Source organism: Patella vulgata, chromosome 2 (assembly GCF_932274485.2).
Source record: "Patella vulgata chromosome 2, xgPatVulg1.2, whole genome shotgun sequence".
Taxonomy (NCBI): domain Eukaryota; kingdom Metazoa; phylum Mollusca; class Gastropoda; family Patellidae; genus Patella; species Patella vulgata.
This window is the reverse complement of record NC_065880.2, coordinates 21,486,969-21,513,233: the sequence shown is the minus strand read 5'-3', so window position 1 is coordinate 21,513,233 and position 26,265 is coordinate 21,486,969. Positions and strand designations below refer to the sequence as shown.

Sequence of the window (26,265 nt, the reverse complement as noted above, 5' to 3'; positions counted from 1 at the left end):
ATCGCGTGTGCAGGTTTCAAAAGTCTCACTCAACCAGTCTTTATTATTCTTATCTGTTTAACCCCGGACCTTGTCAATCGAGTCAACTCGCTCTTTCATTGTGTAGATTTAGTTATCCCATGGAAAGAATTGATTCAAATTCCAAATACCGTCGGCAAGTAGAAATTATTTCCAAGTTGTACGTGAATGTTTTTTTAAAGTGCTAGAATGATTCCTATGATTGTATAGTAGAGATTTGACAACCTTTTAAGTAATAGACGTAGAAATAATTATGTTTTGACTTTCATAGAAAATATGCAGTTTTCGCTTTTAACATTTAATACACAAGAAAAGCTTGTTCTGAGACAGTGGTGACAGTGTAATAATACTATCACATGTAACTTGGATTAAAGACATCCAATCAATATGGTATCACATAGTTTAATTGTTTGATCTAGAATTTATGGTACATGTACCTTCCAGGTTGATCTCGAGTTGATGTTACATTCTAGGTCGATCTTGAGTCGATTGCATACTCTAGGTTGATTTCAAGTTGATGTTACATTCTAGGTTGATCTCAAGTCGACTGTACATTCTAAGTTGATCTCAAGTCGATGATACATGTACATTCTGGGTTGATCTCGAGTTGTTGGTACATTCTAGGTTGATCATGAGTCAATGTAACATTCTACATGTAGGCCGATCTGAAGTCTGCAATTCACAGTCTGTGCGTAACTAAAATTTCTTTAGAATTCGAGCAAGATAAGGTGGTCTAAGCAATCAAAAAGAATAAAATGGAATGTAGGTAGATGTATAATTTTATTTCTACAGAATATGGCAGCTACGAATATTATGAAATCTTATTGGTGATTTGTGTCATACCAGTTTCTAAGAGACGTCTCCTTCATACACAAATCAATTATGGTACTTTTTATACGCCCACATTGAAATGTGGTCTTATATATTGTCGTCGCCTCCGTCTGGCGGTCCGGCGTCCACAATTGCTTGTGGACGCTCTAGAGGCTAAAGTTAATATCTGATTGACTTTAAATTTATACACAGTGTTTAAGGTCTTGAGACGAAGAAGCCTATTGATTTTCAGCGATTTCCGATAATTACTGCCAGAGTTATGGCCCTTGATCACTTTGAAAAATCTTGTGGACGCTCTAGAGGCCAAAGTTAATATCCAATTGACCTTAAATTTATACACAGTGTTTGAGGTCATGAGACGAAGAAGCCTATTGATTTTCAACGATTTCCGATAATTACTGCCAGAGTTATGGCCCTTGATCACTTCAAAAAATCTTGTGGACGCTCTAAAGGCCAAAGTTAATATCCGATTGACTTTAAATTTATACACAGTGTTTAAGGTCATGAGACGAAGAAGCCTATTGATTTTCAGCGATTTCCGATAATTATTGCCAGAGTTATGGCCCTTGATCACTTTGAAAAATCTTGTGGATGCTCTAAAGGCCAAAGTTAATATCCGATTGACTTTAAATTTATACACAATGTTTAAGGTCATGAGACGAAGAAACCTATTGATTTTCAACGATTTCCGATAATTACTGCCAGAGTTATGGCCCTTGATCACTTCAAAAAATCTTGTGGATGCTCTAGAGGCTAAAGTTAACATCCGATTGACATTAAATTTATACACAGTGTTTAAGGTCATAAGATGATGAAGCCTATCGGTTTTCAGTGATTTCTGATAATTACTGCCAGAGTTATGGCCCTTGATCACTTCAAAAATCTTGTGGATGCTCTAGAAGCGAAAGTTAATATTCGATTGACTTTAAATTTATACACAGTGTTTAAGGTCATGAGACGAAGAAGCCTATTGATTTTCAGCGATTTCCAATATTTGCTGCCAGAGTTATGGCCCTTGATCACTTTGAAAAATCTTGTGGACGCTCTAGAGGCCAAAGTTAATATCCGATTGACTTTCAATTTATACACAGTGTTTAAGGTCATGAGACGAAGAAGCCTATTGATTTTCAGCGATTTCCGATAATTACTGCCAGAGTTATGGCCCTTGATCACTTCAAAGAATCTTGTGGATGCTCTAGAGGCTAAAGTTAATATCCGATTAAGTTTAAATTTATACACAGTGTTTGAGGTCATGAGACGAAGATTCCTATTGATTTTCAACGATTTCCAATAATTACTGCCAAAGTTATGGCCCTTGATCACTTTGCAAAATCTTGTGATGCTCTAAAGGCTAAAGTTATAATCCGATTGACTTCAGATTGATACACAGAGTTTAAGATCTTGAGACGAACAAGTATATTGATTTTCAATGAATTTTTATGACTTAAACAGTTAAATCCATGATATTAAAAGCTTTGCATACAAAACGTTAGCATGGGGCAGAACTTTATAAAAACCAAACAAATTCTAATAGTTTTCTGATAATTACTTTGTGAGTTGTTGCTCTTAATCAGATTTTAGTGTATTATAAATGTTTCATTACCGAAAAAAGTAAAAATATGCGACAACCCTTGTTGACTGCCCGGACGATTTAGTTGCTGTGGGCGTATGTTTTGTTGCCTGGCAACCTATCTTTATTTTCATCATCATAATCTTTGTTGATTGCAGATAAGGTTACACCATTAGTGGAATTGTCTGCTTTGGCAGTGGCATGTAACATCCCATTTGAAGTGGTAGAACATTACCCCCAACCAATTCCAGAATGGCTGCAGTTACGGATAGCTTTTTGGAGTTTCCCAGAAAACGAAGAAGATATAAGGTAAATATATGCACATGATGTGGGTGATGGGAACGAAAGTATACCAGTGGTTGCTAAGAAAGTCAAGACCCAATTAAAATAGTAGTGAGATAACTAACATTTCTATACACTGGAGACCAGTCTAGGTTGAAAACTGTCACAATTGTTTCTTTAATGAAACAATAGATTGAAAGAACACAAAAGCAATTGAATGAATTATTAGTGAAGTTTGTTTAGCAATATTGACAGTACCATTGATTGACATCCCATACAAATTCTGACACAATTGACTGAACAGAACTGAACAATTTTGTTTTGATACTAATGCTCACACTGGTAGTGGTATTCAAATTTAAATCAATTTTAAAGGCCATTCAAACAAGTTTTTAATATTGGTTATTCAAATTTGTTTGTTTAGAACTGTTGGAATTTTGTCTCCTATGGAATATTTAATGATATTAATTCAATAAAATCATCTAATATTGAAAAATAGACATATATATTGATTTGAAAGATTCATAGTTTCTAAAAATCTTCAATTTTATTTGAATAAAATATTCATATACTGTTCGAATAGTAAAACTCGGCATTCTGTGTGGTCAATGGCACTACATGTACACTGATCTGATATAGATTTAAAATCAATCTTCTCGTTTTCATTTGTCTTGTCTGACTGTAAACCTTGTGAACTATATGAGTATAATTACACTGAATCAAGATTTAGTGGCTGTTTTTTTCAGATCTGGTTGATGTTGGGATACTATGGAACACCATATAAACATACATGTACATTAGTTTGCCGTATTCCTGTCCATAAAAAAATTGAACTAATGGCTGGTTTGACATTCCATAGTCTCAGACCCCCCCAATCCAAATCTCCACTGAAACAAAAAGTCACAGAGATTCTGTTTCTGACATTTAATACAGGTTGTAATAAGTAACTGATGTACATGTAGATTACATCCTACTGATATCTACATGTAGTTTGCTTCCTTACCATTACTATTGATATCCTATCATACATTATTTACATTAAAGGCATGCCAAAGTTTATTTTAGACCCATGCCAAATTGGTGGTTTAAACACGATCATCAAAGTACAAATGTGAATCAATGAGTTTACTCAGTTCTCCCCCGTATACAAGTTGAAACATTAATTGAACAAGTCTTACAATTATTGATTATTAGCCGTTTGTAAATTTGTTCTTATGATTAGCAAACACAGGTTTCACTTAAAACTATATTAAGCTTTACATTTTATTAGTAAAGCCACTTTTCTTCATAACTCTGTCTCCACACTCATCCAACTCCACCAATATGATTTTTGGGCATTGTATAATTTTACATGTGATTGACTTCAAACTAGATAGTATTAAATTTGAAGCTTATCTGTTTAGAAGTTTGATCATGGTAGGCAAACAAACATTCAATGCAAATATTAGAAATTGAAATTAAAATGTCAATTTGATAAAACATTAGGCTTATACATATCCTTTTAACTTAACTATCCCATATGCATATAGGTCAGATATCAAATCATGCCAAATTCGTTTCCATTTTTAGTCTCCAAGGACCTAGTTTATACAGAATTTGTCACTGTTGTAGTGAACCGATGAATCTGATACTTTTAGATATTGAAAAAACATGTTTTTACATTTGTGCTGTGTTTTTTTATCTCTTTGGTCATCAAATAATAACATTTATGTAAATGGCGTTTAATCACAAATAAATGTTATTATTTGATGGCCACAGACATAACAACAGAGCGCAAATTTTAAATTCATTTTTCTCAATACTTAAAAATATAAGATTCGTCTGTTAGCGAGAAAGTGACGAATTGTGCTCATACAAACATTCAAATTCAAACAGTTTTGCAAAATTTATTTTTTAGTATACAGTTGAAACTAATGGAATTCGATCTATTTTTTGTTTGCTACACAATATTGACTATTAAATTATTGAAAAAAAATATAAAGGAAAATATATTGTTATGAAATATTTAAGACTTTTATTTACCGTACCTGAAAATGCTTTAAAAAGAAACAATAAAATGATTGTTATTTAAACCAATAGGTGGGTTGAATGGCCAAAGGGTTAGCACGTGCGTGCTCTATCATAAGGTCTGTCATTGAGTCAACTGGCGGGGTTTCGATTCCACGGATGTACGTGACAAGGAGTAGGGTCGTCTGTCCAACCTCGTGGGTTTTCTCCGGGTCCTCCGGTTTCCTCCCACTGCTAAAGACCCCTACGCGCAAGCAAATTATTGAAATAAAATTGAACCATGTGTTAATCCCGAAACGACCTAGTTTGTGTCGAGTTAATAATCTGTTGCACACTTAAAGGCTCAATACCACTCTTGTTGTAACTGAATAATATGTCCCAATCTTTATTCTGGTCAACAAATTGTACTATTTTAAAATATTCCAATTAAATGATGATACAAATTTCATCTTAACACACCTAATTTAAAAAATTGGAAAAATTCAACTAAATGATTTGAAAAGCCGGACGTAAAGCTTTTCAAATGTGACTTGGATTTAAAAATATTTTTGAACCCTCTGGACAAGTAACATAGTATTTAATGGATAATTTACACAACAGGTAGGACACTAACACATCTAGTACTTAGAATAAGGCTATTTTTTATTTTCTGGAGCTGTCAAGCCAGCAAGAGTGTTATTGTCCCTTTAATGGTATTTGTCCACGATTCAAAATTGCACAGCTCCTCATTTCATGTTCATATAACAACTTAATGTCTTTTGGACATTAGAGGAAAACTATAGTCTGTGATTATAATTATTTATTGCAGTTCTAAGATAAAACTTGTTCTTTGTTGCACATATTTATTTAGATTACCTTGGTTTTGTGGTGTATGGAATGAATTTATCTCTGTATTTCCAGACTCTATTCCTGTTTATCAAATGGAAGTGCAGATGAATTCACCAAGGGAGACCATCTATATAAAAGTAAAGCTGTAAAAGAAGTTATACAAATAGGTATGGCTACCCTAAACTATATTGTATTACAACTTAAATATTATGTATACCATTGTAAGAACAGAATGACTGTTGCATTCAACACAAGCTTACGAATCTAACAGAAAACAGTGAGGTTATTAAAAAAGAAATATGTCATACAGCCAAACAACGGCATCTACTGCAGTGTTGTTGTTTCAACAGAAACCGAGGACATGATCCAAAGGCCATATTTCTGAAAGAAAAAACAGGTATTGTGAAGAATCGATGTAGCATTTCTCTATTCACTATACACCGGTACAGTGAGTCAACAATATATCATACCAGCACTAGAGATATTGTTATTTTATAGAGTGTTGTTAATCATGTTAACTGGTATAAGAATTCTCTTGCCCTTGTTGAACCACATAATTGTGTTAACAATTAAAGTAGCAGAACAGGAAAAAAAACAAAAAACATTTGCCTCAAAGTATAAGGGCCAATGCCCTTTTCTACTATCTTTTGGGAGGCAAAATCTAGAGTGATCGTCACCATATGAAAAATCAACATTGGCCTGCTAGAGTGATTTTAACCATATATAAAAAAATCAACATTGGCCAAGTATGTAATTTTAGTTGTCTTTTCGTGAGACAGTTGTTAAGCTAAAAAGGATGGTAATTTAATTAAGAATTTATGACAAACTTCACATCATACAATAAACATCAAAGCAAATTTTATACATGTACCAATGAAGATGCTTCTTTCAAGTTTTGAATATATTCCATCCGAGCAGATTGTAGATAGGTTTAAAATAAAGCTAAGCAATATTTAGTTTTAACAGTAGATTTCTTAATAAAATGAAGAACAATAAATTATACATTTAGAACTTAAGTGTTTAAAATCCATTACCTTAATTCTGGCATTCATCTAAGATCTGTCAACAATAACATTTATGTATAAAGTACCTATTGAAAATTCTGATGACGGTATTGGTGTTCAAACAATGTATTAAGACACAATACATGTAGTATTATACACAGGGAAAAAATTACATGTTGTGAATCATGTTATAAGATGGATTGGGTTGCCAGGTGAGCTAGAGTAGGATTGTCAGTGTAACCATGTGGGTTTTCTCTTGGTACTGAATTCTTGAAATAAGTACTATATGTTAGTCCAAAATGACCTTACAATTGTTGAGGTCATTAAAACACCATTTTTCTCTCTGTATCTGAAATACACGTGCACTAGAGGCATTGTAGTTGTACCTTTTATGTGTTGAAGTTATTGCAGGAGGGGGTTTGCCAGGTTCCTGAGACAATGTATCTTTTGGGAGGGTCCTGGTGGGTTCATTTCTCACATTAGGTTTCCTCTTCTTATATAGGACATCCATTGTTAAGGAAATTTGACAGTTGAAAATGCATGATACCATCATAGTCTCCAAATTTCATAGGCATACATACACACTGAGCTTTTTAAAGAGAGAAATCCAACACCGCGTTTGACGTCAATTTTTATTATGAATTAATAGGATCACATTGTGATTCAATTCCATTGATGCAAAGCATTAATTGTGATATCAAATATGTCTATATCATTATCTCACACTTTGAATGCCCATTCCATCCTGCCATCTGATGATAAAGGATAAAGCAAACGACCAATACTCATAAATCTGGATGTGCCCCTGGGGAAGCTTTTTAACACCTTTGTTCTGTAAAATCTGTGTATGCCATCATTATATGTACTGGGTAGTTAAAGGGCCAATCTCGATAATATTTTGAAGAATAGAACTGCTTAAATTTGTGTGAAAAGCCTTTAAAACCTCTACCTTAGGGCCAAGCAATTAATTCAATATATACTTGATACATTTCCAAACCAATTAAATCCATCAGTCTTCATCTGACCAGTGTCCCAAGCTGCATTATACGGTGTCCGTATAAAACCAGACTTATTTTATAAAAATAACGTGTAGGTGAAATTTACCATTCGTTATCCAGTACAGCACATGGAACCCGCACAGAAAAGACCTGGAAAGAAACGGTAATAGGTTATCAGGTCAGCACCCATCAAAAAAATAGACCCAAAATCTTAAAGTGGTTACATGTCCATATAAACAGTTTTGAGGTTCATGTCCAAACAGCTCAATATTTTGAGCTGAAATTTTCAGACAAGGTAAATACACCATTCCTTTATATTTTGGCGTTTAAATTTAATACAAAATCGGGATGGTGAATGGTCCCTTTATCAAAAGTTATTAGTATTTAGTGATGATTTACTTTTATATATGAGAAAATAATGTGACAAGCTTCAGTATATACTATCTACAAACATAAATATAGTAACATACAAAATGTCATGTCAGTGTACTGTAAAATGGGTCAAATCGGTACCTTTTTATAGACAATTTTGACACAATATTAAACTGGTTGAATATTCTTAAATGCCCCCATATGATCTTATATTTTCATCACACATGTCTATACATGTTTATGTTCATGAGCACATGAAGCTTACTGATTTTTAACAGTTTCGAATAATTAATTTCAGAGTTATAAATTGATAAGACAAATATACAACATAAATAAAAAGAATTTATCTTTTTATAAAATCTCAAAAACGGAGAGAAATTAGGCCAGATATTGCAGCTAATATAGTTATACTAGTTAATTATGTTTCACACTGAAAAATAACCTGACCGAGACACATGGATAAAAATTCAAAACATAACTTTGTATAATTTATGTTTTGCATTAAAAGACCTTTAATTTGGTGTATATATACTCTTCAAAAAAAGAAACGCACAGCCCATTTTTCATCATTTTTTATTTGAACGGGATCGTTGTTTCCATAAATCTTACTTGTTTTTTATATCACTATGTAAGGATAAAAGAAATTCATGATTGATTTTAAATGTAGGGTCACTAATTGTGACTGGTCATACTTTTTGCCAAAATTTGTTTTCCCTTGATTACACCAAGACACATGAGTTTAACAACTTCGCAAGCTTTTCACATGAAACCCAAATCTAAGGCCTTTAAAATCCTGGGGTTTTCGGTTTCAAAATCAGTTGCGCATGTAAACACTCAGCGACCGAAGTGATGCCACATCTGAACGAAGACCAACACAACAACACTATCGGTTGGTTACAAGTAGGTGAATACCAGACAGATGTAGCCAGACTGCTGAATGTTTCCCAGAGCACCATTTCTCGCCTTTGGGATAGGTACCGACAGCGAAGATCGATATATGACCGACCAAGCTCAGGCCAAACAAGGGTGACCCCAGTTGCCCTGGATCGTCACATCCGGTTACGTTATTGCAGCAGCAATTCCTGGACGGCATAGGATCTCAGACGTCCCGTTAGAGCTATTGTTTTGAAATAGGCCAACACCGTCAAATCTGACTTCAATGGGTTTAGACACAAGGGTATCGCCACTGCAACGCTAGAGTACAGTTTTGTTCAGCGACGAGTCGCGGTTCCTGTTGCAACAAGGCGATTGTAAAGCGAGGGTATATGTTTCTTTTTTTGAAGAGTACATGTATATATATGTTGATGACATATGCAATTAGCTGAGATATTTACTTTTAAAGTTCGTATAATGAGATTGATTAATCCATAGTTTAGCAGCTACTGCTAAACACAGCAATTTTTTTGCTTTTCTGATAAGCTTTTACCCTTGAGCATTGCTGATTTATAAATATAAAATCATTTTTGATGGCAAATATATGCTGGAAATTCAAAATCAGAAAAATAAGGGATCTATTACTAACATTTGCATATACATGTACATTACTAAAAGTATGTGTCTATAGAAAATGCTAGGAATCATGGATATTATTTAAAAAACTTAATGCTTATACTACTACATAGTAAATTTCTAAATCTGTTGATACTTGAATGAAATGGTATGTCCAAACTTGTCTTGGAATCCTATTCTTTTTGGTATACAAAAAATACAAACTGTCGTATGTTGATATGTGACAGCTAACTACACACTATGTAATATATAGTCTTTTTGTATTGGAATAAAAATGTCGACAAAGGTACAATAAACAAGAATAAAAAGAAACCTAATTCCTTTACCCATGTACATGTTTTATTATCTCAGACAGGACTATTTTGTGATTATGTTTTTGCTTAGAACTATTTTATCTAGAATATGTTACACCTTTAATTATACATGATCTACAAGACAATAATAAAAAGCATTACGAAAAAGTGTTTATAAAGTTGTTTTGTTTTTTTATCAATAATAGGGTAACAGCTGTCCAGATAAATTCCCCTCTTTGAAGAGGTAAACATAACTGACAAAATGACCTACATAAAAGTTTACAAAAAGTTTCATTCCTGTCTAATGAATATAGTTATAATACCTTTAGATAATAGTTATATGGATATAATTATAAAACCATTGCATTGTAGTTCATATAGAAGTTTTAATGAATATAATTCTAAAACCATTGCATTGTAGTTCATGTTTTATTGAATACATGTATAATTATAAAACCATTACATTGTTGTTCAGAATAATGTTTTATTGAATATAATTATAAAACGATTACATTAAAATTGTAATTAAATGAAAATGAAAGGAAATTTGGTTTAATGTCCTACTTTTCGTAATTAAATATAACAATAAAATTAAAACTGTTACATTGTATTTCAGATATGTTTTAACGAATATAATTAAATAACCTTTAATGATTTATAATTTGATTATTGCAGGTTTTCATCTGAGTGCCACTATTGTACCACCACAAACATTAAATCAAGCTCAGGGAAATAAAGGTTATAATGTGGCAGTTGTATTTGATAGACGTAGAATAACATCATGTAATTGTAGCTGTAATAGTTCAGCTTATTGGTGTTCTCATGTTGTTGCTGTCTGTCTGTATAGAATTCACCAGGTAATTATTCTTTCTCGATATATACTACCATTCAATTATACATGATAGTGTCCCATAGTGACACATAGCATGGAAACTCCTCCCTGGGAGACAACCTCACAATGTATAACATGCCCCATAGCAATTGCATTGCATCAAACCCCAAGAGGGAGTTTGTCATAGTGCATTAAAGTAAGTTTAACTATTAGTATATAAAAGTAAAATTGACTAGTAATGTATTGAAGAGAAGGCTCACCTATTAGTGTATTGAAGAAAATTTGACTATTACTATTAGTGTATTGAATAAGTTCACCTATTAGTGTATTAGAGTAAATTTGTGAACCATATGTTAGTCCCGAAATGGCCTAGTTTGTGTCGAGTGGGCGTTAAACCCCATTACTCTCTCTCTATTAAAGTAAATTGAAGTAATGTATTGAAGTAAGCTCACCTATAAGTGTATTAAAGTAGAAGTAAATTTGACTATTATTGTATTGAATACGTTCACCCATTAGTGTATTAAAGTAAATTTGACTAGACTAGTAGTGTATTGAAGTAAGCTCCCCTTTTAGTATATTGAAGTAAATTTGACTAGACTACTGTATTGAAGTAAATTTAACTATTAGTGTATTGACTATTAATCTATTGAAGTAAGTTCACTTGTTAATGTATTAAAGTAAATTTGGCTATTGATACATTTAAGTAAGGTTGCCTAGAAGTGTTTGACTATTAATCTATTGAAGAAAGTTGCCTATTAGTGAAATAAAGTAAATTTAGATATTATATTTTAAGAAGCATTATGTAAGATTTAGATAAAGAGCTAGGCATTCTTGCTTTAATAGTTCAAAAAAAGATAATGCAAAATGAATTGCGAAGATATTAGCTTCTGAAGGTTTGACAAGATGTGTGCATTGATTGTAACCACCATACTGGTTGTTCAAAGCTTAGTCTCGCTTCTCCATTTTTAGATTAAATCATTAAATGGCTGAACCGTTCTAATCTACTTAATATCAGAGACATTTGATGGCTTCGAGAGCTGAGTATGGTCTTGTCTATGTTAATAGATGTCTAATTAATAATTTATGTAACATTTAAGGCCTAAAGAAAGACCTGTAATAGGCGGTTTAGCTCTTGCATAATGCCTATTTAAGTAAAGTTGCCTATTTATGTATTAAAGTAATTTGACCAATTGATGTACTGTACTTGGGTTAGACAAGAATAAGGAGAATGGTCAGAAATCTGAATAAACTGATTATAAACAGAATAGTGCCTTGATTATCAGTTTTTGAAAATTCTAAATAATTGTATTAATGTTATGTATTTCAGGCTAATTCTGTATGTCTACGAGCTCCTGTATCCGAGTCCTTGTCTAGACTACACAGAGATCAGTTACAGAAGTTTGCCCAGTATCTAATCAGTGCTCTACCACAACAGGTCAATTATTTAAATAATGTTAGTAGATAGCCTAAATACAATGTTCCTTAATACAACATTCTTCAAATGATTTTGAGATTTCTATGTACAAAATACTTACCTCCTCTTATTGAGCTCAAAATTATAAATATGTTGTTAATTTTATAAGGAATATTGTTAGGCATAATTTTTTTAATTTTGATACAATAGTAGTTAAAATGTATGTTTTGAAACTTTGCATTATTGTAGATATTACCAACAGCTCAGAAATTATTAGATGAATTGTTATCATCTCAAGAAACAGCCATTAATACAGTTTATGGTGCACCAGGTAATTATTTTAAGTTTCAGTACCTCTATTTGATTCTTTGGGCCGGTTTTAAAGAGAAAAATACCAGGTATAATTTAGGGAATATAAGTGGTTAATTCTATATGTAAGGCTCTTACAATCCGTATATGTATTCAACTCCCAAGTAAATATTCAGATATAGTTGAAGATGCAGCGCTTGACAACCAATCACCTTGTACCTAGATGAATTTGTCTGTAGTATAACTCATGCAGTGACAATTTCCTGTTATAGTTTCATTTCTTGTGTTTTTATTTTTTTTGGCTTTTATCTAGCAAATAAAATACTTTTGCAATTTAATTACCTGCTACCTGTTTATATTGTTTACAGATGTTACCTATTAGTCAATTTAATCATTTTACTCAATGAAGATTATAGGGAGTGTTCCAAAAGAGTTACGTAACTCATATAAAATGTTTTTGCTATCGGCTGTTTCTTCACATTTGGCGTTTGATTTGCACACTTAAGTCTCATTGGGTCATTGTACCACAATAGGAATCCCTTGCAGACTACAATATTGCTAAAGATGAATCTTTAATAGGAATATTAGTCCAAAAATGGTTTTAATTCCATTCAGTATTTGCAAAGATATGTTGGATTGAGATTCCATTGATCTATGCTGCTCACTATGTAATAAGCTTGTCGCTATTTTGTTGTGGGTGAATAGACTTGATAGACCTATTTTAAATCCTATTAAATCCAAGCCTGGTGGGGTGGGGGTATGTAGCATTGCTGTTTTGATTTGATTTTCTTAATTAAATGTTAAATAATCAATCTTAGTATATATTAGCGTGGATTAAGCTGTGAGAAATATGTTATCGCAAAATGCAATTGACCCATAGTTACTTTTACCTCTTATCATATTTACAAGGTTCTTGAGTGGTGCTTGCACGCAGAACAGTGAATATGTCATGCTAATTACATATTATAGACATACTGATGATAAACTGAATACACAATTTTCGACTTTTTGTAGAGTCATGTTCTAGTTTGATTCTTCTTTCCCAAAACATAACATTTCTCACATTAGCTCTGACATTTTTTAAGCCATCGCTGAGACATATATTGTCAGATATGTACTTCTATTGGAACATTGTATATCCTTCTCTATCCCTTTGGTTTTCAGATCCTACAGCTGGCCCACCTGCTAGTGAACAGACATCATGGTCACTTGATGAATCAACACTTCATGAAAATATAAAAAAAACTCTAGTCAAATTTTGCGTACCAGCTCCAATGGTTTTCAGGTAAAAAGGATGGAATTAAAATTATAGTATTGACAGTTCTAAATTAGAAAGAAGTTGGTAAAGAGTGAAATTGTATATTCATATTTGAACTGTGAATAAAGTAATGTATCCTAATTTTATCATAAAGATTTATAAACTTGTAGTCATTCTTCGCATATTGGTATACCAGACGGGAAGAAAAAATAGTCATGGCCACAACAGATTACATTAAAAAACATGTGGATTTTTATTTTCAGTGATGTAAACTATTTGTCCGCTAGTGCCCCACCTGCTGCTGCTGAATGGCAGAGTTTATTACGCCCATTACGTGGTCGTGAGCCAGAGGGCATGTGGAATTTATTGTCTATAGTAAGAGAGATGTTTAGACGCCATGACAGTAATTCAGTACCATTACTAGAAATAGTAACTGATGAAGTACTACAATGTGAGCAGGTATGTATTATATCTACAATAACATTATTGGCATACAACTTAAAGATACATTATGGGAGATAAGATAAAGAGATGGCAGTTCTCGCTATAATAGTTAAAAACTAGATAGTGTAAAGGTAATTTGCTGAAAATTTCAGTCAAATTGATCCACTATGAGCCGAGAAAGAAGCGGGTGAAATTTTTGCATAGTCTCGGTCATCATTACTAAAATCATTAATATAAACAGCATAGTCTCGATTATCCACTTTTATTGATTTAATTATCAATAGCCGTTAGCGGCATATAGGAATCTAATCCAGCCAACGTCGAAGGCTAGCCTTGACATCGAGAGTTGATTATGGTCTGGATAAGTTAATTAATGTCTAATTGATAATTTAGATAACATTTCAGGCCTAAAGAAAGACTTGTAATAAGCAGATTTTGCTCTTGCATAATGCATGTTTAATGAATAAAATTACTTTATCTGATATAGGGAAAGCTGTTATTAATACATGTAACATTAGCTTATAAGATTAATAGGAGACTTGAATATGTAATCTAATTGATTATATTGACTTGATTGTTGTTTGTTATGTGTCATATGTAAGCTGATCTTATTGATATTAAAGGTAATACAATAATGCCAACCAGTTAGGTCTACAATAATTTGAAAATATTGAAATGTTGGTTTTTATTTTCTCCACTCGGATAAACAATATCAAGAACCTTATTAATTGAAAGTTTCATTTATCTATTTTTCAAATACTCATTAAAAATTATTTCTAGGTATGACTAGATTTAACTCCTCGTGAATGAATTGATTACTAATACTAAGTAAGTTTTCTGACTTGTAGGCAGGACTAGGTTTAACTTCTCGTGAATGAATAGATTACTAAGATATTTGAATTTTTTTTACAGATTTTGATCTGGTGGTTTGCAACAAAGTCATCTGCTCCAAACAACAGTGCAGTAGTTCATATTACAAGAAGTGGAAATAGTTCAGCTAATGCTACCCAGCATGCAGCTGCTAGTTTATGTGAAGAGATAGTGACTCTATGGAGATTGGGTGCATTAAATCCTAAACTCTCACCCATTCAAAGAGATGATCTATGCACTAAATTTAAAGACTGGCACATGTGTACCATAGAAAAAGTGAGGAAGGCTAGAAGCTCTAGCTCCAGTGGTAGTGGCAATGTTAAAAAGAACGATATCGAAAACTTCCCTGGTTTTAAACCTGCTATTGAAGCTTGTTATTTAACATGGGAAGATTACCCTATTCGAGGTGTGACGTATTCGGATAAGGAAGGGGCACGCTGGGTTTATCACTTTAGCTGTAAAGGTTCTGATAAAACCTCCAGGGTACAACCGATGACCATCTGCTCAAGGGACATTATCAGCACAGATAACTCTACACATGTTGCTCATACTAAACGATCTCAGGAACAGCGCTCTCGGGTTAGACATGACAGTACTGTACATATCAATGAAGTGGATGGAGCTATCAGTTCAGGATCGGAAGGATTTTGTGAACCCGACAGACATTTTCGTGATTCAGATTCTAGTTATGATAATAAAGGATTACATTCTAGAAGTAATTCTTTGGATGAAGCCGAGAGTAATGCTGTATTTGAGAATGGGGGATTAGATAACGGGGAAGATCAAGTTGAAATACAAGGAGACGATGTAAATAATGTAAATAGTGTAAATGATCTCATAGAAGAAATTGATGGAGCCTTAGGAGCCATTGCAGACATACAATTAGCAGAAGCTAGTCAAGCTCTACCTAGTGGGGCTAATAACACAGAACATTCTACCTCAGAGTCACAACAGTCAGGTGATGAGTATCAAATGTACTTTTATGACACTAAAGCCAAAGTAGTTGAAACCAAGAAAAAGAATGATGAGCCAAATTATTTTTTTGGAATAAAGAAGTTTGAAGATATACAAGATACATCGAAAGGTGTTTATAATCAGAAGGTTGTTTGTGGTTTGCTTGTTCATTCTTTTCTATATTCAGAATTAATGGAGAATTATTCACCAAAATATAAAAGGAATTTTTAATCTCCATTTGATTTATGAATGCCAGGTAGCATTTACAAATGTAATAAAGAGATGCAATCAACATCACTATAATAAGTCATTCTAAATTTATAAATTAGCAAAGTTAAATATGTCAAGGGCCATATTTCGCATAATGAAAGTAGATGAATTAAATTTTACAAAAATTGGTAACTTATTATTAAATTAATCAAAATGGGTATTTGCAGAGCTTTGTAATTTAACATGAATACCTCTTTGTGAGTACAAAAACTTAAATACCAGGTCCCTGTTTACAGACTGAACATTTTACTACACAGCACTAGAAATATTGAACTTATGTGTACTTACATGTAGCTATACATTTACATTCAATTTGTGAAATGCACCCCTGGACCACAATATTTTATAGTGAACTTTGACCTTCAAAACATTCTTTATTCTGCAAGTCTTTTTTTTATTATAGTATATGTAATTGTATAATGTATAATCAAATACAAAAGGCCAACACAGGATTAAAAAATCAAAATATTGAATGCCATATAACTGTAATTGAAAATATATAACTATGTACATGTATATTTGTTTCTATTCGTTTTAGATTCTGTTTGCTAGAGCTGAAGCTTTACATGCTCATGGTCATACTAAAGATGCTTGTAAACTAGCTAAACAGTTAGCAGAAGAAATGTTAGCTAATCCACCAGATCTATTAGCAGAATCAGCTAATGTACCTACACCAAAATGTAAATATTGTTTGTTTCTTTGTATTGATATTACCATACTGGAATCACATAGAGTTAATATGAATAGGAAATTAGCCAACATAAATGATGTCCTGGTCATGTGACCAATCACGCGTTACAGTGTCAATTTCATTTGTCAAAATATAATGTTTTGCATATTGTAAGATACATATACAAAAAACTTGAAGAGATATATTAAACAAAAATACACTTTATAAACTATTCCTCCCCAAATTAATGCACTCTATGGTCATTGACTTGAAGTTTCCAGAAAGAACTATATATGTTACTCTTCCAGGAATTAAATCTTATAATATTTATGTGTAGTTATGTCAATCAGTGTTACAGTGTCCATTTCATTTGTCAAAATATAATGTTTTGCATATCGTAAGATACATATACAAAAAACTTGAAGAGATATATTAAACAAAAATACACTTTATAAACTATTCCTCCCCAAATTAATGCACTCTATGGTCATTGACTTGAAGTTTCCAGAAAGAACTATATATGTTACTCTTCCAGGAATTAAATCTTATAATATTTATGTGTAGTTATGTCAATCAGTTAGGGGGTTTTCCAAAAGATTGCTGTAATTTGTCATGTAAGACACACACAAAAAAAATTGATTTTATATACCCACAGTAAATTGTCGTTGGATATTATTGAATAGATTTCAATTTTTGCATAGTGTTCAGGGGGCAACCATGATGTTTCATTGCCTAGCAACCTACATGTATCTTTTTATTTTTAAAAGCCAAGAAGAAGAAAGCTTTGAATAACATCAGTATGTTAGCTAGTGCTACATTAGCTAAAGCTGCCTTTCTGGTTAGTGTATTGTCTGAAGACCAAGAATGTCATCATCTTGCCTTTCAAGTAGGAATGTTTGGTTTAGATTTACCTAGACCACCTGCTTCATGTAAACCGTTAGAGGTAAGAATTACTTTGTAATAAGTGACTTTGTTGTACACATATATGTATTTATTATAATTGATTTGTGTCTGTGTGTAAATTAACATCAGTAGAACAGATATGCCTTGTGTTAAATCAGTTGCAATGGTGATTCTACAAATTGGAGGTTATCAGCAATTATATTTGCCTGTATGATCGACTACAATTTTGACATAGGTGGCTTTTTTGTGTCATGTCACTGGCATTCATTAGCATTTATGACATGAATAGAACTGTGTAATGGAAATGAAATCTTAATTCTAATAGATAAATATTTCCTGTAAATATAAGAATTGATGTTTGCATTTTCCTGATCAAGTGGTTTATTAAATATTTGAGTGTGTGAAATAGCTTTATTTAGTTGAGATTTTTTTTATATGCCCACATTTTCATGTGGACGTATATTGTCGTCGCCCCTGTCCCTGGACTCTCTACAGGTCACAATTCTTATCCGATTTTGACGAAACTTGAAATATAGGTTTATCCCCAAAAGATCTCAGCTGCTTTCGATATTGGAATGTATCGGATCGAAACTTCATGGATTATGGCCCCTGATTGTACGAAAAATCACGTTTTCAGCTTGTGGACCCTATAGAGGTCACAATTTTTATCTGATTTTGTTGGAACTTGGAAAGTAAGTTTATAACCCAAAGATCTCAGTTCCTTTCGATATTCGCGCATATCGGACAGTAACTTCCTGAATTATGGCCCCTGATTGTATGAAAAATCACGTTTTTAGCTTTTGGACCCTATAGAGGTCATAATTTTAATTCGATTTAAAAAAACGTATTATTATATCACCGTTACACCCTAAGGATAGCTGAGTTCGAATTTCGTGAAAATCAGCCCAAAATTGACCGACAAAATGGCCGCCGTTCGTTCTCAAATAGTGTAAAAATATGGTATATCAAGGTTGTGGACCCTATAGAGGTCACAATTTTTATCCGATTTTGTTGAAACTTGAAATGTAAGTTTATAACCCAAAGATCTCGGTTCCTTTCAATATTCGCGCATATCGGACCGTAACTTCCTGAATTATGGCCCCTGATTGTACGAAAAATCACGTTTTTAGCTTGTGGACCCTATAGAGGTCATAATTTTTATCCGATTTAAAAAAACGTATTATTATATCACCGTTACACCCTAAGGACAGCCGAGTTCAAATTTCGTGAAAATCGGCCCAAAACTGACAGACAAAATTGCCACCCTTCGTTCTCAAATAGCGTAAAAAATATGGTATATCAAGGTTGTGGACCCTATAGTGGTCACAATTTTTATCCGATTTTCTTGAAACTTGAAATGTAAGTTTATAACACAAAGATCTCGGTTCCTTTCAATATTGGCACATATCGAATTGTAATTTCCTGAATTATGGCCCTTGATTGTAGGAAAAATCACATTCTTTTTAGCTTGTTCTCTATCCATCTCTCGGAAATGTGGGCGTATCCTGCCTGGCAGCCGCTGGTTTTATCTTATTTGGACATCTAGATTTAGAGGAGTTATATTGGAAAATAAAGGAAGTAATTTAAGAAATGCCTAGTTACTATAAATGATTTATTTATATGTTTTATAGGTAAAATTAGCTTATCAAGAATCTGAGTTGTTACAAATGTTAAAGAAGATACCTCTAGGTGTAGATGAATTAGATATATTGAGAGCTAGAGCCCAAGAATTAGTAGATGGTAAAATAACAGCTAGAGGAGAAGCATTATTACCACTACATTTAGCAACATTTATCTTTGATTCTCTATGTCTAACAGGTACTTGATTTTTTGTCACTAAAATAATCTTGCATTCTACTTGGTCATCTGTATTTATTTATATTGAGGAATATGATGCTTTCAAGATACCATTTTGACTTCTTTTTCCAATCTACCTAACAACTATGTAACCTGGAAGCTGATACAGAGTCCAAAATAAACATGTTAAGATAATGAACACAAGTCTGAATGTACATCAAAGGTTTGAAGGATATGTGATATGATAAGAGGTACATGTAGATAATAATATGTATGTGCTACAAGGTCTGTAGTCTAAGGAGAGAAAACTCTATATAACTAATTCTCTTTCAGCTCGGGGTGCCCCTGATGAGAAACTTGGATTTGAAGCTGCTGTCACTGCCCTAGGTATGTTTAATTTAATGAAAGTATAAGTAAAAGAACTGTAATACAATATATGTATGCATTATGAACCATTTAATCAGCCGAGGTCAAGTGTACACATTGGCATGCACGTAAAAGATCCCTTGACAATTGGAATTCGATATAAGAGTAGGCCGTAGTGCCAATGTCCGGGCAAAATTTCCCTTTAGCACACTGTATGGCATATGCCCATCTCCATTAGCCCAGTTCGGAGCAGAACAGTAGGACATTAAACCCCATTTCATTTCATTTCATTTCATTTAATTAATGAATATACTCAAATACAGAAATGTTATTACTGCTCTGCTATTTAAAATAAGTAAATCCTTTTTACTATTGTGTAACCTGGAATCTGATACCCTCTTTTCAAGGCATGATTTAATTTAAAATCAAACCGACCATTTAATTTAACCCCAAAAACTTGCCATGTGAATACTTGCTGTATGAACACAAATTGTTTAAAAACCATGATGGACATGCAGACAAATACTAACATAATGAAAATGTCATCTGAAGAGATTCCATTGCCAATTATCATTAGTAGCTGCTTGATTTAATAGCCCATTGTTAGTCAGAAGATCACAATACACAATGGCATAAGAATTACTTCGGTTTCCTCTCACTATAAAAGATGCCTATGTGCAAGCGTATTATTGAAATAAAATTGAACCATATGTTAGTCCTGAAATGACCTGGTTTGTGTCAAGTGGAAGTTAAACCCTCTCTCTCTCTCTCTCTCTCTCTCTCTCTCTCTCTCTCTCTCGTCAGGTTCCAATAGACTACTAGATTCTGGTTAAATTGAAAATACAAATTACTTAATAGTAGAATATACAGGTTTATTATGTGAATATATATATATTGTTTAGGTTTGAAAGCTAATGTATCAGAAGCAGAACATCCGTTATTATGTGAAAGTACCAGAAGACAAAGAGGAGAGTTGGCGATGGCCATGTTAATTCAATATAAAGATGATCAAGTTAGACTTAGCAAGGTCAGATTTTCATTGTTGTTAAAATCTAAATCTTAAACACCATACTTTAAAACAAAAATTTAAAGTGTTTTGATATTAATGTGTCTGTAAGGGTGTCAGTATAAATTGAAATTATACCGACTGTGACTATACCTTACTCTTTTCTTCAAAAGAAAACTTGATGGCTTATTGTAAGTTTAACAAAAATGTATACTTATGTCAAAATTTGATGATAACTGTTATATTATCAAGGACATTGAATCATCTACCATCTAATTAAATCATCATTGATTATTTTATTGTTATGAGTTAGGTTAGCGGAGTATTAAATTATGTGCCTGGCAGTAGATCACATTTAATATATTAATTTCTACACAGGCTTATTTTTTGTTTAAAAGTATTTGATATGAATCGTAATTTATTAGTAAACAATGTTTTAGAAACTGGCGTCAAAATCTTATATACCTAAACATAGTGTTTTGATCTAATTGTTAATGATTAACAGTGATTTATGTCCAATATGATCATTATACCCAGTGTAATGGTCTATAATAAGTTTTTGATCATCCAAACTGCTGGATATATATTATTAATGTCATTATAGTTTATAATTAAATATTGATGTAGTTTTGAATTGTTTTTAAGATAATGGATAAATTACTTGATAAAGAAGTACATCAACAGTATAAAGCACCTAGTTTAGTAACCTACCTAGTTAACCGGCCTTCTGCTAGTCAACATACAACAACATCTAGTCCTAATAACTCTACCATAACACGAGAAACACATGTTACCCCCTCCCCTCAACCATCTACATCACAACGATCTAATATAGACACCTTATTTGTACCAGAGAGAAATCGTATGGCAACCTCTAGTAATGGGGAAGATAATGAAGGAACAGGACCAGTTAATGTGGATGGTTTACCTCCCCATTCTTTACCATTACCCACTGGTGGTGCCAGACCTAAAACAACTTATACTCTTACTGGTAGATATAACAGGTATGTTACATTTATACTCTTACTGATAGATATGAGTACAACTGTTAGGTTTATACACTTCAGGTTGAAGGTAGAATAGTAGAAGATATAGTTACCCGATACACTCTCACAAGTCAATATGACAGTTATGTTTATATTCTTACTGTTTACTGGTGCAGTTACTCCTACCAGTTAATATCAGTTACATTCACATGCAATCTGATTAAAATAAAGATCTATATTTTGCTTCGTTTTTATGCGCCCACATTTTCATGTGGACGTATTATGCGGTCGTCCCTGTCCGTCCGGACGTCCACAATTGTTTGTGGACACTCTAGTCTACAGGTCACAATTCTTATCCGATTTTGACGAAACTTGAAATATAGGTTTATCTCCAAAAGATCTCGGCTGCTTTCGATATTGGCATGTATCGGATCGAAACTTCATGGATTATGGCCCCTGTTTGTACGAAAAATCACGTTTTTAGCTTGTGGATCCTATAGAGGTCACAATTTTTATCCGATTTTGTTGAAACTTTACATGTAAGTTTATAACCCAAAGATCTCAGTTCCTTTCGATATTCGTGCATATCGGACCGTAACTTCCTGAATTATGGCCCCTGATTGTACGAAAAATCACGTTTTTAGCTTGTGGATCCTGTAGAGGTCATAATTTTTATCTGATTTAAAAAACCATATTATTATTGACAGACAAAATGGCCGCCGTTCGTTCTCAAATAGCGTAAAAATATGGTATATCAAGGTTGTGGACACTATAGAGGTCATAATTTTTATCCGCTTTAAAAAAACGTATTATTATATCACCGTTACACCCTAAGGACGAATGAGTTCGAATTTCATGAAAATTGACAGACAAAATGGCCGCTGTTCGTTCTCAAATAGCGTAAAAATGTAAGTTTATAACCCAAAGATCTTGGTTCCTTTCGATATTCGCCCATATCGGACCGTAACTTCCTGAATTATGGCCACTGATTGTACGAAAAATCGTGTTTTTAGCTTGTGGACCCATTAGAGGTCATAATTTTTATCCGATTTAAAAAAACGTATTATTATATTACCGTTCCACCCTAAGGACAGTTGAGTTCGAATTTTGTGAAAATCGCCCCAAAATTGACAGACAAAATGGCCGCCGTTCGTTCTCAGTTAGCGTAAAAATATGGTATATCAAGGTTGTTGACCCTATAGAGGTCACAATTTTTATCCAATTTTGTTGAAACTTGAAATGTAAGTTTATAACCCAAAGATCTTGGTTCCTTTCGATATTCGCCCATATCGGACCGTAACTTCCTGAATTATGGCCACTGATTGTACGAAAAATCGTGTTTTTAGCTTGTGGACCCATTAGAGGTCATAATTTTTATCCGATTTAAAAAAAACGTATTATTATATTACCCTTCCACCCTAAGGACAGTTGAGTTCGAATTTTGTGAAAATCTCCCCAAAATTGACAGACAAAATGGCTGCCGTTCGTTCTCAATTAGCGTAAAAATATGGTATATCAAGGTTGTGGACCCTATAGAGGTCACAATTTTTATCCGATTTTGTTGAAACTTGAAATGTAAGTTTATAATCCAAAGATCTTGGTTCCTTTCGATATTCATGCATATCGGACCGTAACTTCCTGAATTATGGCCCCTGATTGTACGAAAAATCGCTTTCTTTTTAGTTTGTTCTCTATCCATATCTCGAAAATGTGGGCATATCCTGCCTGGCAGCCGCTGGTTTTATACTTTTGATGGTCTACACTACATGAAGATCTGACCAGTTGTACTGGGAGGTCGTGTCAGGGGTCATATGAGCAGCCTTTGACCCTATGACGTCAGACATTGATTAATCAATCAGCGTTGAAGTTTCTAGGTGTTTACCAACAGTTCCGTGCAGGGCACGCCAAGAACTCGCCATAACAGACCGATTCATTGACTAATTCCTCACATAAACTAGAACGCCTGTTATATAACAACTCTTCCAGATTCTACTGTTGTGAAGACAAGTAAAACGAAATTTTGAACTATAAAAAATGAAACGAAATAGGATCTGTGTTTTAATCAGATTGATTCATATGACAGTTATAATTACACTCAAATAGTTGATATGACAGTTACAGTTTATTGTTGATTCAAGACTTATGTTATTACAATTTAAATATTTGTTGATGCAACATTTATACTCTTAACATTTAATATAAGTTTCCAGTCCATATAAGTGGTAATATTATAATTTTTCTCAATGATAAATGTATCAATACAAATAACATTAATTTTCTGTGAATCATAATTCTAAAAAAAAAATGTTATGTTCTTTATATATTTGAAATGAGTTACTATTATTGAGTGTTTGTATATTATAGTGGTAAGGATACAGATAGTTCAGCTCTAGAAGAAGAAGATGATATTAAAGCATTAGATGCTAAAATAAGATGTCTGGGTATGAAGAAAAAACCATCACAAGGTGAGATTATAGAGTGTAGTAGTAGATTTGTACATATTTATATAGCAATGGCTATAGAAGAATCTGAACTCATGACTGGAAAGTATCAGTTTTAGATACTGACATTATAGATACCAACTTTCAGAAGTTTCCATGCCTACTAACCTCAGCAAAGCTAATCCAACACATGGACTAACTGAAACCTTGTGGCTGAAATTTTTCTGACCTTTTGCTTATAGCTCGATTGAGTAATAAATGAATTTTCATACTTATTGTGTTATTGTATTCGTAGGTATGGCTAGTATTGATAGTAGTGCACCAGAAACTACATCTAGTGACAACTCCCCTACTATGATACGTAGAAACTTTGGTAAACATCAAGGTCCTGGTAGTGATAGTGGTAGTAGTGGAGAAAGTGATTCACTTGGATCTTCTAGTTCTGGAGATAAAGGTGGAAGAGGAATTGTCCGAGATAATGAAAGGTAGGCTTTATATTTGCTATAAATACTTTACTTGGAACCGTGAAATGTATGTTATATATATTAACAGTGTTTAAACTGTGATATTTCGATGGGTTATGTACTGGTAACTAAAAGAATTAAATGTAACAGAGGTAACCACTGTTTTTGTAGGGTTACCACTTTTCAGCGTTGATTCCAATGGGGCTGACAAGGAAGTATCTAATATTATATATGGATGAGACAAAACTTGAGATCACATTACACACATAGCCATAGAAAAAAATAATTACACCATTCTATTCTATTCCGGGGGTGGTGGGTAGCCGAATGGTTTCGAATCCCCGGTTGTACGTGACAATCAGTAGGGTCGCCTGTCCAGCCTCGTGGGTTTTCTCCGGGTCCTCCGGTTTCCTCCCACTGCTAAAGACCCCTACACGCAAGCGAATTTTTGAAATAAAATTAAACCATGTTAGTCCCGAAATGACCTAGTTTGTGTCGAGTGGACGTTAAACCCCATTTCTCTCTCTCTCTCTCTATTCCATTCCATAGAGTAGCCTGTATTATGCATTGTACTGTGATGACAACATTATTTTCTGAATTTTAACATCATGGACATTATTCTAATCCTTGTAATTACATTATTTAAAACCCTTTCTCAGGTTTTCAATCAAGAAGTATGTTTTACTTACCACCTTTACCACACCATTGCAGGTGATGGATAGGGTAGGTCTGCAATATCTGTTTTATCAAACTCTTTATATTATAACAATTTGAATATTGATATTTCTAGTCCTCCAAGTCCGTTTGTAAATAGAAATCTACCACCTCATATAGTTGTTGATTCTAGAAGCTCTACTCCTAATGTTAAGGGTTTGAGGTAAGCATAATCTATTTTTAAATGGAGAATAAATCACTGTTTTAATGACTATTTTGGAAAAAATGCAGCCAACTTGATTCCAGTGAAACTCCATATCAAATGTGTCACCACAAAAACCTGTATATTAAACTTATAAAGAATATTAAATTTGGATTTACCCCTGTATTGTCATGATGAAATGTTTTTGATATATTTATTTGATTAAAGAGTATTATCATTTTGTTATAAACAGGTTTAAAGGTAAAAATCGTATCATGCCAACTGTACCAAACCAACCATCTGAAGCTTCAGCACATTTTATGTTTGAATTGGCCAAAACTGTTTTAACAAAAGCAGGCGGTAATAGTTCTACGTCTCTGTTCACACAACCAACCAGTAACAGTAATCCACCAGGTCCTCATCGTAATCTACATATCTGTGCATTCCAAATTGGTTTATATGCTCTAGGACTCAGTAACTGTGTATCACCAAATTGGTTGTCTCGAACCTACTCGTCACATGTGTCATGGATAACAGGTAATCATGAATTGATCTTAACTAACAGGGTTTATTTCTTCACCTACAACATCTTTAGTTTCGTCAATTGATTTCTCACACTCTAGATAGTCTCCAAGGCATGGTTTAAAACTAACTTCAAGACTTGTCTTTCATATTCACATTTAAATCAATCAATCATCAGACAGGAGAAAGTT

The 26,265-nt window shown here is 33.2% G+C and overlaps 1 protein-coding gene across 1 annotated transcript in view; it reads left to right on the top strand.

The window, feature by feature from the left end:
- Positions 1–26,265, top strand: part of LOC126812023 (zinc finger SWIM domain-containing protein 8) — a 40,150-nt gene that overhangs the window by 7,813 nt on the left and 6,072 nt on the right. The window contains exons 2-19 of the mRNA XM_050538183.2: positions 2,578–2,728; positions 5,609–5,703; positions 10,388–10,569; positions 11,872–11,979; positions 12,208–12,289; positions 13,432–13,552; positions 13,789–13,984; positions 14,882–15,940; positions 16,602–16,743; positions 17,501–17,676; positions 19,268–19,454; positions 19,767–19,820; positions 20,702–20,826; positions 21,451–21,809; positions 24,156–24,256; positions 24,528–24,717; positions 25,487–25,573; positions 25,806–26,089. Coding sequence (XP_050394140.1) covers positions 2,578–2,728; positions 5,609–5,703; positions 10,388–10,569; positions 11,872–11,979; positions 12,208–12,289; positions 13,432–13,552; positions 13,789–13,984; positions 14,882–15,940; positions 16,602–16,743; positions 17,501–17,676; positions 19,268–19,454; positions 19,767–19,820; positions 20,702–20,826; positions 21,451–21,809; positions 24,156–24,256; positions 24,528–24,717; positions 25,487–25,573; positions 25,806–26,089 — 3,699 coding nt within the window. The remainder of the gene's footprint in view (positions 1–2,577; positions 2,729–5,608; positions 5,704–10,387; positions 10,570–11,871; positions 11,980–12,207; positions 12,290–13,431; positions 13,553–13,788; positions 13,985–14,881; positions 15,941–16,601; positions 16,744–17,500; positions 17,677–19,267; positions 19,455–19,766; positions 19,821–20,701; positions 20,827–21,450; positions 21,810–24,155; positions 24,257–24,527; positions 24,718–25,486; positions 25,574–25,805; positions 26,090–26,265) is intronic.